Source organism: Eulemur rufifrons, chromosome 9 (assembly GCF_041146395.1).
Source record: "Eulemur rufifrons isolate Redbay chromosome 9, OSU_ERuf_1, whole genome shotgun sequence".
NCBI lineage: Eukaryota > Metazoa > Chordata > Mammalia > Primates > Lemuridae > Eulemur > Eulemur rufifrons.
In genome coordinates, this window is record NC_090991.1 from 8,538,334 (window position 1) to 8,550,572 (window position 12,239).

At 54.2% G+C, this 12,239-nt stretch overlaps 1 protein-coding gene across 5 annotated transcripts in view; it reads right to left on the reverse strand.

Annotated features, from left to right (window-relative positions):
* The window catches only part of DLG4 (discs large MAGUK scaffold protein 4), a 25,797-nt gene continuing 13,558 nt past the window's right edge, over nt 1–12,239 (reverse strand). For 2 of the 5 annotated variants that reach the window (XM_069481963.1, XM_069481965.1), the window contains 18 exons: nt 11,026–11,079; nt 10,822–10,878; nt 10,498–10,622; nt 10,230–10,399; nt 9,993–10,129; nt 9,712–9,856; nt 6,268–6,563; nt 5,979–6,081; nt 5,729–5,843; nt 4,195–4,371; nt 3,865–3,901; nt 3,746–3,773; nt 3,565–3,612; nt 3,384–3,485; nt 2,845–3,017; nt 1,789–1,898; nt 1,171–1,262; nt 167–931 (listed from right to left, as the gene is read on the reverse strand). In XM_069481963.1, the coding sequence (XP_069338064.1) occupies nt 825–931; nt 1,171–1,262; nt 1,789–1,898; nt 2,845–3,017; nt 3,384–3,485; nt 3,565–3,612; nt 3,746–3,773; nt 3,865–3,901; nt 4,195–4,371; nt 5,729–5,843; nt 5,979–6,081; nt 6,268–6,563; nt 9,712–9,856; nt 9,993–10,129; nt 10,230–10,399; nt 10,498–10,622; nt 10,822–10,878; nt 11,026–11,079 (2,076 nt within the window). In that variant the 3' untranslated portion in view covers nt 167–824. Of the gene's footprint in view, nt 932–1,170; nt 1,263–1,788; nt 1,899–2,844; nt 3,018–3,383; nt 3,486–3,564; nt 3,613–3,745; nt 3,774–3,864; nt 3,902–4,194; nt 4,372–5,728; nt 5,844–5,978; nt 6,082–6,267; nt 6,564–9,711; nt 9,857–9,992; nt 10,130–10,229; nt 10,400–10,497; nt 10,623–10,821; nt 10,879–11,025; nt 11,080–12,239 lie in introns of all 5 variants that reach the window. The other 3 variants (XM_069481966.1, XM_069481967.1, XM_069481964.1) reach the window with 2 other exon arrangements.

Genomic DNA, 12,239 nt, shown 5'->3' on the forward strand with positions numbered 1-12,239 from the left:
TGAGTTTCAAGTATCTGTCTCTTCCTTTCACTCTCTCAAAAGAAAAAATAAATAAATAAATTGCAGAAGGCGGCAGCATTTCCAGTCTTCCCTGGCTCCCGGACACCCGACCCCCAACCCCTGCCCCCCACCCTCCCTCCCACATTTCCCAGTCCCTAAACCCATCCCTCCCCTTTCCCCCAAAAAAAATCCCAGGAAAAAAAAAAAAGCCACAGTTAGACCTTCCACTCATGCAAACCGGCAAAGAAAAAAGGTGGGGGGCACGTGGAAGGCAGGGGGCCCGCAGTGGAGTCCCCTACTTCTCCCCCCAAAAACCACCTTTGAGAAGAAAAAAAGTGGAAAAAAAAATGAGAAATCAAGGGACATGGGGAGCTATGATGAGGGCAGGGGTGACCCCAGACCCTGCCTCAGGAGAGAGCGGAGCCTGAGGCCCTGCATCCCTGCAGCGGGTGCTCCTTGAGGGGGGCCCTGACTTCTGGAATGTGTGTGGGAGAAGATGGGGGAGGGCAGGTGGCCCCCGGTGGGTGTGTGTGTGCGTTGGGGGCGGGGAGGGGGTAGGGGTCCTAAGGAGCAAGGGCTCGGAACCAGGAGCCCAGCTCTCCCCCAGACCCCAGGTTCCTGGGGATCAGGAGCCCAGTTCTGGGGTGCAGGGATACATGCAGAGGAGTGTCCCCCCTCCAATGGGCTGGATCCAGTTAGAAAGGAAATAAATAAGAAGGGGTGGGAGGGAGGCCAGGGGGGTGCAAAGGGCTTGGGCAATTCAGTCCAGACCAAGGGCCCGGGTGATGGAGGCAGGGCGAGTCCAGGCCAAGCCAGGGCAGGAATCAGAGTCTCTCTCGGGCTGGGACCCAGATGTAGGGGCCTGAGAGGTCCTCGATGACACGCTTCACCTTGTGGTAGATCTCCTCAAAGCTGTCACCCTCCACGATGGCTGGGAGTGGGGTAGAGCAGGGAGTGAGGCCAAGGTCCAGAGGACACCTGGCCAAGGGGGTGGGTGGCACCAGCCCAGAGGAAGGGGCACCTTTTTCTAATTCTCCAAGCCAAAGAACCATGGGCTGCACCCACCCCATAGGGGGCACCTCTTTCTAAGCCATCCACACGGTGGGGGCGGCTTTTGTGAAGCCGAGCAGAGGTGCTCTGCGTGCTGGCAACGCCTCGCTGCAGCCTCACCTGAGAAGCACTCTGTGAACTCCTGCTCCAGCTTGGTGGCTCTGTCGAAGGCTTTGCGGGCTTGCTCCTCTGTGATCCGCTTGTTAATCTCTCTGTGAAAGGGAGGGAGACGGACCTGAGTGCGCGCCCCACCCTGCCTTTCACCTCCTCCTTCCACGGATGTTAAGTTGCAACCAGTATTTTCTTATTTGGAGGACACAACAAAATAATACAACTCCCAGTATCTTCTGGGGCCACAGGTGAGCCCCACCCGCAACCCACCCCAGACAGGTGTGGCTACTCCAGGGAGCTCTCCCGAGCTTCATCCTTCCAGCCTTCAGCCCCACAGAAGGGATTTGGACTCTAATTCCTGACAGTCCCCGGGCCCTGGCTCGCCCAGCGGGCATGTGCCCCAGGGGCTGCTGGGAGTTGTAGTCCTGCCTGGCCCAGGGCAGGCGAGGAGGGGAAAGGCCAGGACTCCCTGCATCCTCTGGGTTTCAGCTCTCCGTGCAGATCCCCCTCAAGGGCTGCTGGAACCGTGTCCAGAGTTGTGAGGGGAGAGTTCAACGCAGAGGCCTTGTGAGGCCTAGGGCCACAGGTGTGAGGGAGCGGAGGGGAGACCCCCAGGACCATACTCACAGCACATTCTCCAGGGAGCGGGGGCGGATGAAGATGGCGATAGGGTGCAGGTGGGCCGCCTGCAGCCGCCGCACGGCATTGGCCGAGACATCGAGGATGCAGTGCTTCCCCTGGGGGCAGGCAGGGTGGGTGGAGGGGGGCCAGCAGGTGGTGGGAAAGGACAGACAGAGGTGCCAGGATGGGACACAGGACATGAAAAGGTGGGGAACGGGAGGTTGGCAAAAGGGGAGGGGACATGGATGTCAAAAGACACACGGGCAGACAGAGTCAGGGCAGGAAGGGGGTATGAACAGACAGAGTAAAGGACAGAGAGAAAAAGGAAAGGGGAAGATGGAGAACAAGGGAAGAGAGCAGGGATGGGACAGAATGGAGGGAGGAGAAACAGGCAGACCCAAAAGATGGTGGCAGAGCACGGGTAACAGGGGCAGCAGCAAGGGGGGTGGGGTGCAGAAGGCAGCAACAGGACAGGTGGGGAAGGAAAGCAAAGGAAAAGGAGAAAGGAAGTAGGATAGAGGGAGGAGGGAGGGGAGGACGGACAGAGGACAGACAGATGGAAGGAACAAGGAGAGACAGATGGGAGGGAGGAGAGGCAGATGGAGAAAGGAGCAGTGGAGGGAGGGCGGGCAGTGTGGGGAGCAGCAGGGAAAAGGAGTTAGCAGGAGTGGGAGAGGGGAGTGGGGCCCCAGAAAAGGTGAGGAGCCGGGAGAGGGCCAGAGGGGGGTCAGGAAAAGGGGAAGGACCGAGTGTGGGAAGGCCAGGCCACCAAAGACAAAGCCACAGGAAGAGAGGAGAAATGGGGCAAGGAGAAGGGGGGGAGCAGAGAAAGGGGACAGATGGTGGTGGGGAGTTTGGGGTCAGGAAGTGAGGTGCAGGGAGCCGGGCACAAGAGAGCAGGCGTCAGACAGAGTTGCCCAAGAGGAGAAGGAGGTGGAGGAGCGGGAGCCGAGACCCAGCAGGGAAAGAGACAGAGAGAAAGAGAGTTAGAGAGAGCTGGAGGGAGGCAATGGGGTGGGGAGAGGGGAGGAGGAAGAGGACCAGGTGCCCGCCAGGTCCTACCTGCTCTGCCACCTCTCGCACGGACTGGACACTGGTCCCATAGAGGTGGCTGTTGTACTGGCCGGCCTCAATGAACTTGTGCGCCTGAATGTCCTTCTCCATTTTCTCCCGGGATGACACAAAGTGGTAATCCCGGCCATCGATCTCATACTCCCGCTTGGGCCGTGTGGTATCTGCCAGGAAGTCACCCCACCCCCCAAAGATCTAACCACCATCCCTCTGGCTGAAACCTGCCTACATCAATCAAGCCCAAAAGAGCCTGGATGGCCCTTCGGTGGAAGGGGGCTGCTGGGAAGATCAACACTGAGGAGGGACAGAACTCCCTCCCCCAGTACCCTCGGGGCTCCCATGTCCCAGAGGGCCAGGGAATGGCTACTGCGGAACGTGAGGGTGGCTGAGAAGCACCCCTTCTCTGAGAAACCCTGTGTGCCCCTGCAAGCCAATGCCCACAGGTGGCTCTGCCTATGGCCCCCACGGGTGGGGCTCCTCAGCCTGTGCCCACCCCCACCCCCACCCGCATCCAAGGCCCCAGCACTCACGGGGAACACAGGATCCAAACTTGTCGGGGAACTCAGAGAGGAGATCATCATTGGCGCGGTCCTTGGTGGGCCCAAGGATAATGATGGGGCGAGCATAGTGCACTGGGGAGAGAGCCCGGATTAGGCTGCACACAAAAGCGGAGTAGCAGGGGCTGGGGCTGAGGCAGGGACCAGGGCTCACCTTCCATTTGCGTCACTGTCTCGTAGCTCAGAACCGAGTCTTCTCGACCTGGTGGGAGGTAGGGTGTCTGCGAGGGGCTCCAAGGCAGGGGACTTGGAGCCCCTGTCTCGCCTTCCTGAAGATGTCAAGAGCAGCTGAGTGCTCCTCTCACCCCACGTCTTCCCAAACTGGCCCTACCTACCCTGTGATCCAGAGCTGGAGCCCCAGTCCTAGGAAGAAAAAGCAGGTCAGGCAGTTGGTTAAGAGTTCAGCACCATGAGCCCCTGCTATTCCACCCAAGCTCACCCCTCCTCCACCTACCTTGGCCTTTAACCTTGACCACTCTCGTCGCTCAACCCTGTGGGATACATGGAGGGATTGGGGGGTAGAGAAATGCCCAGTGAGAAGCCCTGTGGCCCCCACCCTCCGGACCACCTGACAACCCCATCTCCCAGCAGGCTCCAGACCCCATGCTCCTCAATGAGGAGTTGTCTGCCCCAAAGGCTCGTGGGACCCATGGTCCCCAGGAGGGCAAGCAGAGGACCCCCAAGAGGTCAGAGGGCAGACCCATCCCCTATTGGCTGCCCACCCTGGAGGACCTCGGGAACTTCAGCGCTTATGGCAGGAAGGTACAGACACCAGGGGCCTCACCGTCGTTTGCTGGGAATGAAGCCAATGTCGTCGGTCTCACTGTCAGAGTGGACCCGCCGCGCCTGCCACCATTCCTCATCACTAGCGTCAATTACATGCAGCACATCCCCAAAGCGGAAGCTCAGGGCCTGGCTCAGGAAGCCGCAGTCCTTGGTCTTGTCGTAATCAAACAGGGCCCTAGAGGGCAAGCAGCCATCGGTTAGAGCCTGGCTGAGGACTCCAGGAAGGACACATCAGACACCATGAGTCCCAGCCTGGAGGTCCGCTGATGGCACTCCCGTGGGTGCTGTGGACTCTGAGGAACCCAAAAACTGTGAGGACCAAAAGTTCCGCTATAACTCTTAATCACTACAACTATTGACTGTCTTTCAGTCCACACTGAATGCAATTTCCAGAGCGAGAGCCAGAACTCCGCCTGCTCAAGAAAGCAGTTTGCAATACACATGCACACCACAAAGCCGCAGGGGTAACCTTGAATCTGCCAAAATTTGTAAGAAAAAAAAGTCCCTCATTTGCAAACTTTGGTCATACTTATCACTATCAAATTCCTTATTGGTGTCAATAAGTCACAATCCCTGGGGTCAGGACAAAAGAAGGAATGACCACTCTCTCTTTGAGTGGTCACACTCTGCAAAGATGCAGAGAAGCTGTGGGACAGGAGAAGGGAAGAGACCCCAGCAGGCAGGGAAGGGCCGAGCAAGGACTCGGGTCTGAGCCAGGCATTCGGGTAGTTGGGGCCGCCATCCAGCAAAGGAGGAAACGCTGACTTGGCCAGACAGAGAACACAAGTCCAAACAACACAAGGAGAAAGACGATGAGCTCAGTGTGGGATGTGCTGAGGTGAGATGCCTGTGGGACATCCCAGAGGAGATGACCACAAAGCAGATGGCCAGAAGTGCAGGTCTGGTCCTCCGGGAAGAGGTCAGGTCAGGGCTGACAGCTCTGAGAGACATCTCCAGAGCAGAGCAGCGGAGGAGGCCGTGCACGAGGGGACAGGATCAGGGAGGTAGAGAAGGGGGTTCCGGCAGAAGCCTGAGCCACAGTGCGGGCCCTGGGGGAGGGCAGGCAAGAGGAGTCAATGGGGAGAGGACCCCTAAGAAGGGACCAAAATGCCCCTGGAGGGACAGAAGCCAGGGGAAGAGAGCTGTGGTCCATCTCCCCAGGACTGCCACAGGGATGTGAAGGCTGGGGACACATTTAAAATACCCTAGAAACCCCTGCTATGCCAGGCATTAACCTCCCAGGTGCCAAATTAGGGGGCAGTCTGGCAGTCTTGGGGAAGGGCCAGGGTGACCAGGGGCTAGAAGGAAACTGGGGCACTTGCGGCAGAGGCTGTTTTCCAATCGATATGGAGGATTTCCCATGCTAGCCTGTGCAGGCCAGCACGTGAATGCCGGCTGGGCGGCAGGCCTCGGTGGGGAAGCTAGGGCCGGCAGGGTTTGGGGAAAGAGGAACGGGCAGGCACAGGGCACAGAGGAACCTGGAGCAGCCCAAGGAGCGCAGCCCGAAGAGCCCAGCCCGGGAGGCCTCGGACCTGATGTAGAAGCCCCTCTTTGGGTTGCTCCGCAGGGAGGCAGTCCCTGAGCCCAGGCTGCTGTTCATGAGCTGCTCCCGAAGGTCGTGGATCTTGGCCTCGAATCGGCTGTACTCTGAAGAAGGATGAGAAGGTTCCTGAGCTCTGCCCCCATCCTACTGCCCCCTCCACCCCCACTGAAGCCATCAGCTGGGGGAACAGTTCTGAGGATGATCTTAGCCCACAAGACGGGGAGCTTCCAGCCTGGTACCTTCTGGTTTATACTGAGCGATGATCGTGACCGTCTGACCCGCATTCTTCAGGGCAATGGCTGCTTGCTCATGGCTGGCATTGCGGAGGTCAACACCATTGACCTAGAGAGAAGAGGAGAGGCTGAGTCAGGGGAGAGAGATAGGCAGCACTTCTAGGGTCCAGGTGGAGAGGGAGTAGTCCAGCAAGAGGACCAGGTTTCAGCCCGCCCACACCCGTCCCCAAGAGCTCTGGGCTCTGCCCGGGGTGGGGGGTGTGGGCGGTGCAGGCAGGGCCAGGCCTTCCCTCACCGACAGGATCTGGTCCCCCTTCCGCAGCTCCCCACTGAGGTCTGCAGGGCCCCCGGCCAGGATGAAGGAGATGAAGATGCCTTCACCGTCCTCGCCACCCACAATGTTGAAGCCCAGGCCCGTGGATCCCCGGTGGATCACAATTCGCCTGGGTTCTCGGGGAATGTCTTCCTCCCCCAGCAGATCCTTGGCCACTGGGGAGTAGCGCCGAGGGGAAGTGGGGGTCATGGCTGTGGGGTAGTCGGTGCCCAGGTAGCTGCTGTGACTAATCTCGTTGTCCAGGTGCTGGGAATAAGCTGAGGGAAGACAGAAGGAAGGATGAGATGGAAATGCATGGAGCAACAGCAGCCCCAGCCTACCTTCTCCCTAGGGAATGAAGACAGCCAAACTCAGGTGGAAGGGAAGTTATTCTGCCAGAGATTACTAGGGTGGGGTGGTAAAGGGGACATCAGACTACAGCTGCGTTGGGGGTCAGGAATTTATAGGTGACATCAAAGGCTGGTTCTCCTAGGGGATAAAGGATTTAAAGGTCATATGTTCTTGGTATGCCAGGGATGGAGAAGTCAAAGGGGAATGTTAACACCACAAAGCTTGCTTTTGCTTACTGTATCTCTCAAATCTCTTAATCCATAAAATTCTTCTCCTTCCCGCCCCCGCCCCCCCGCCCCCCGTCTTGGCCATTCATTTGTTGAAAAAACTGGGTCATTTGTCTAAAAGAATTTCCCACATTCTGTGAGGGAAATTTAACAGGGAAATCACTGCCTAATTCCCTGTGGTGGTGTTGAACCTATGCCTCTGACCCTGGTATCTCCTGCAAACTAGTAGTCCTTTCTAGAGGTTCAATAAGATTGAAGTTCAATTTTTTGGAGTAAGTACTGTACACTTCATAGGTGGCGCTGTGTACTTCCCACTGCATGACCCCAGGATGCAGGAGTGCTTGGTTGGCTGTTAGGTAAGATCAATTATCAGGCTGTCAGCCCTGTCCATCCTTTATAAAGTGCCCCGTGGGCCTCTCATCTAAGTTTAGCAGCCACTAATGATGACTGCCTGATTCTGATTGATTCTGATACTCATCAGCGACTGCAAAATGACGATAATTTTTCTTTTTTTTTTTTGGAAGGGGGAGCATTTCTTAGTGGAAATTCTTCTGTGAAGAACTGTCCAATGTCAACCTTTTAGTTACTCAGAGGTGCAGTTTGCACAGGAAAGGGAGGAAAAATGCTTAGCACTCTCCCTTTATTTACCAGTTTCAGAATGGGTTCCCTCGCATCCTCCAAATTATTTTTAAGTTTTATTATGACCTCATGGATTATAACATATTTAATGAGTTTGTATGAAATGGCCAGTAGGAGCCCCTTCAATTCGGCTCCTGCGTCTTTGACATGACCCTAGTAGTCTTAGACTCTTTCTTGCTTTCCAGTATGAAAGATGTTATAAGCTAATCACATGCATTTCTTGCCCAAGATCTGGAAATGGCCCTTTTTCCAAGGAGCCCAGGTTCCTTTCGGTAGGTGATGGTATTTAGGAATAGTACCATGTGATTTTCATATGGTTTTCCAGTATGACTTCATATTTAGTAGGGGCAGTCACATCTCATTATTCTTTTCCAAAAATGTCTTAGCTATTCTCCCACGCATATTCTTCCAGTCGAACTTTAGAATCAACCTTGTAAGTTCCCAGGGGAAAAAACAACATTAAAATTCTGATTAGGATTGCATAAAATGTATAGATTAATGTGAAGAGAGTTGAGATCCTTAGCACATTGTCTTCCCATCCAGAAACACAGTGTGACTCCCCACTCCTTCCAGCCCTGTTTTATGTCCTTCAGTAAAGTTTCATCATTTTCATCACACAAATCTTACATTTCTTGTCAAATTTGTGTTTCTAAGAATTTTATAGAGTTTTTTTCTATAGTGAAAGGGATCATTTTACCTATTACATCTTCTTATTGCTGGGAAGTTACTAATTCTTGGCATTTATCTTACACATGGCCACTTTTTTTTTTTAAGAGATAGGGTCTCACTTTGTCACCCAGGCTGGTGTGCAGCGGGTGATCACAGATCACTGCAGCCTCGAAATCCTGGGCTCAAGCGATCCACCTGCCTCAGCCTCCCAAGTAGCTGGGACTACAGGCATGCACCATCATGCCCAGCTAATTTTTCTATTTTTTCTAGAGATAAAGTCTTGCTGTGTTGCCCAGGCTGGTCTCAAACTCCTGGCCTCAAGCAATCCTCCCACCTCAGCCTCCCAGAGTACTGGGATTATCGGTGAGAGACACTGTGCCCAGCTATATGGCCACATTCTTAACTTCCCATATTATTTCTAAATTTTCAGTTAGTTCACTTAGGTTTTGATATAGATGGATAATAGTAAAATTTACAACTAAAGATAACTTTGTTTCTCCCTTTTCAAATGTAATATCTATTTATTCTTCTTGTCTTGCTAAACCTGTCTAAAATCTCTACAGCAGTGACTCTCAACCAGTGTAATTTTGCTGAGAGAATTACATTTTTTGTTGTTATGACTGGGGTAGGGAAGGAGTACCACTGTCATCTGACAGAGACCAGGGATACTGTTAAATATCCTACAATGCATAGGACAACCCCCCACAACAAAAAAGTTATAGGGTCCAAAAATGTCAAGAGTACCAACACTGAGAAACCTTGCTCTAAATCAATAAAGAATAATAACAGCAGTGATAAGAGGCTTCCTTGCCTATTTCCTAAATTAATGAACATACTGATAGGATTTTATCATCATGTGATATTCTTTGTTGGTTTCTGGTAACTATTCTTCACCATGTTAAGAAAAATTCCTCTGTTCCTAGTTTACTAAAGGTTTTCATCCAAAAGGAAACACTGAATTTCATCAAATGCCTTTCCCACATCTATCTGAAATGATCTTATAGTTTTCCTCCCTTAATTTTTTAATGTAATGAATCATATTAAGACATTTCCTACTATTGGACCACCTTTAGTTTTCTGAAACAAACCCTACTTCATGGCAATCTTATTCTCCTAATACGCTGCTGTGTTTGGTTTGCTACTATATTATTATAAACTTTTACATCTCTATTCAGAAGGAAAATAGGTCTATACGTTCCTTCTTTTACATTGTCTTTGTGACCATTTGAACTGGCCTCATAAAATGAAACGTGAAACCTTTTATCTTTTCCTATGCCCTGAAAGAGCATAAGAATTATCTATTCCTTGAGAATTTGATAATATTAGCCATAAAACCAATTGGGCTTTATGCCTTCTGGGGGAGACAGTGTTGACAATCTTTTCTAGTTCTTTTATGGTGACTGATTTTCCATCTCTTCTCCAACCACAGCAAGTATCAGAGGTTGTGGCTGTTTCACGGGGAACATCTGAAAAGAAACGGCCACAGGGATGTCATGGGATTGCATGTCATGGGGAGCTTTGGGATTTGAAGGGCTCTCACAGGTTGTGATGTCTGGGGGAGCATAGCTGTCACTCAGGTAGGCATTGCTGGGCTTGGCCACCTTTAGGTAGACAACATCATACGTGTTCTTCAGGGCTGCCACAGCATCCTCATGCATGACGTCCTCTAGGCCCACACTGTTGACCTGGGGTCAAGGGAAGCAAAGTTTAGACAGAGCCAGAAATGGCCCCAAAGCAGATGTGCTAAGGTGAGGTAATAAGGAACCTGGGCCTGTCTAGGGCCAGCAGGTGTCTGGACCAGAAAAGTGATGGGGTCCTCACCGCCAGGATCTTGTCTCCAATCTGCAACCTCCCATCCTTGTGGGCAGCACCCCCTTCGATGATCTTTGTTACATAGATGCTATTATCTCCCGGGATGTGCTGGTTCCCTACGCCCCCTGCGATGCTGAAGCCAAGACCTGGATGGGGGGAGGGCAGAGGTGGGTGCCCAGGTGCCTAGGAAGCAGGCCTTGGGGCATGGATCGTAAGGATGGGGGTAGGGGCAAAATGAGTCACTACCTTTAGGCCCCTTGATGAGCTTGATCTCCATGATCTTCTCAGCTGGGGGCTTCCGGCGCATGACATAGAGGCGGACGATGGAGCCTGCCTCTTTGAGGGCCTCCACCGCCGCTGAGTGGGTAACCTCCCGCACGTCCACTTCATTTACAAACAGGATGCTGTCGTTGACCCTGGGAGCAGCAAGGTGGGCCTGAGCCAAGAGCTTCCTGCTGCCCTGGCCCTCCCTTTCCAGGGACCCAGCATCCTAATCCCTGTCTCCTCTCCCCACCTGAGGCGGCCATCCTGGGCTGCAGCCCCGCCAGGAATGATCTTGGTGATGAAAATGGATGGGTCGTCACCGATGTGTGGGTTATCAGTGCCACCTGCGATGCTGAAGCCCAGACCTGAGTTACCCTGGGCAGAAGGAGGGGAAGAGGGTCAGCTCCCCTCACTGTCCAATTCAGGCAAGGTGGGTGAGGAGGGGAATGGGTTGGCGAGCTGCTGCCAGAGCAGGAAGGAACAGGGTGAAGGGGCTAGTCATCTAGACAACATGGGCACAGGGAGAAGCACAGACAGGGAGCCAAGGGGACCTCAGATGGAGGAGGCTGCTTACCCTTTCCAATGTGATCTCCTCGTATTCCATCTCCCCCTCGGTCCCATTCACCTGCAACTCCAACACGGGATAGAAACACAACAACAGTGAGACAGACATTCCTGCCTGAGAACCTGCCCCCATCTGCTGCTGGGAACCCAGCCCTCTCCTTCTCCTCCTCTTTCCTTTTACAGCGGCCCCAGCCCCAAAATCTAAACTACTCACATATCCTGGGGCTTCTAGGGTGTCTGTGTTGACAATCACGGGGGGAGAATTGGCCTGTAGGGGAAACAGGAGACACAATGCTGTCTCAGCCTTGACTCAAGAGGGAGCCCATAACCAAGGGTCCCACCAGCCTGGCTACCCTTTCAGCCTCTTAGCCAAGCCCACTCCGCCTCCCTTGGAGCTCCTCAAGGACCCAGCCTCAATCCACATTACACACACACACACACACACACACACGCGCGCACAGATGCACACGCACATGGATCTAACTCTGCCCAGTGCAGGCACCCTGCGTGTGGAAGGAGGTGTATGAGAAGCGGGAAGGGAGACAGCCAGACGGAGAGGGGAGCAGCAGATGGTAAAGAGTGGGGAGAGGGGGGGTTGGTGGGGGGAGCTTCTCACCGGATGTAACACCACAGGGTGTTACATGCCTTATGTGCTACACACGTACACCCCAGGGCTCATGTCCACCCGGTCCTGCTCCCCGCTTCCTGCCCCCATCCTTGTCCCTATCACCCCACATATGCCCAGATATCTTCATAACCCTCCCCCAGGTTCGTCCCTCACCTTCACACACTTTTGCCCTAAACCCTCCGCTGAGGGAATTCGGGGTTCCCCCAGCCGCAGGCCCCTCCCTCAGTCTCACCCACCCGCCATCCAATCCACCCCTTCCTCTAGGACCATGTTGCCTAGCAACGGTATCTAGGACCAGCCAAGACCTGGGGAGACCCACCTCCGGGAGGCCCTGTCGTCAGGACAACAGACAGGGGGATGGGGCGTGGCCTAGGGTCGACAAGATTCCCGAACAAACGCAGAAGGGATCCGCGAGCCCTGCCTCTCCTGCCCTGGGCTCCGCCCTGCGATAGCCCGGCCGAGAGAAGGCCAGGCTGAGAGGTTTGTGGGCGCAGCACATCATGAATAACGGGCCTTCCTCTCTCCCCTACGCCCCTCACCCCACGCAGTGCAAAGGACGTCAGGAAGGGGGAGTGGTGAAAGACATCCGGGTCCTATCCCGCTCATCTACTCCCTACCCCCACTTCTTTCGGGAAAGGGTTAAAGTGGGGCGTGCCCAGGTCCCTGACGTCAGTCGCCTGGTCTTTAGACTCCCGGGCGGGGCCAGCTTTAGGCCGGTCCTAGGGGCTTCCCCAATTGCCACGGCAACCGTAGCCATGTCTCTATGGCAATGGAAGGAGGCCGCAAAGAGCCTCCTTCCG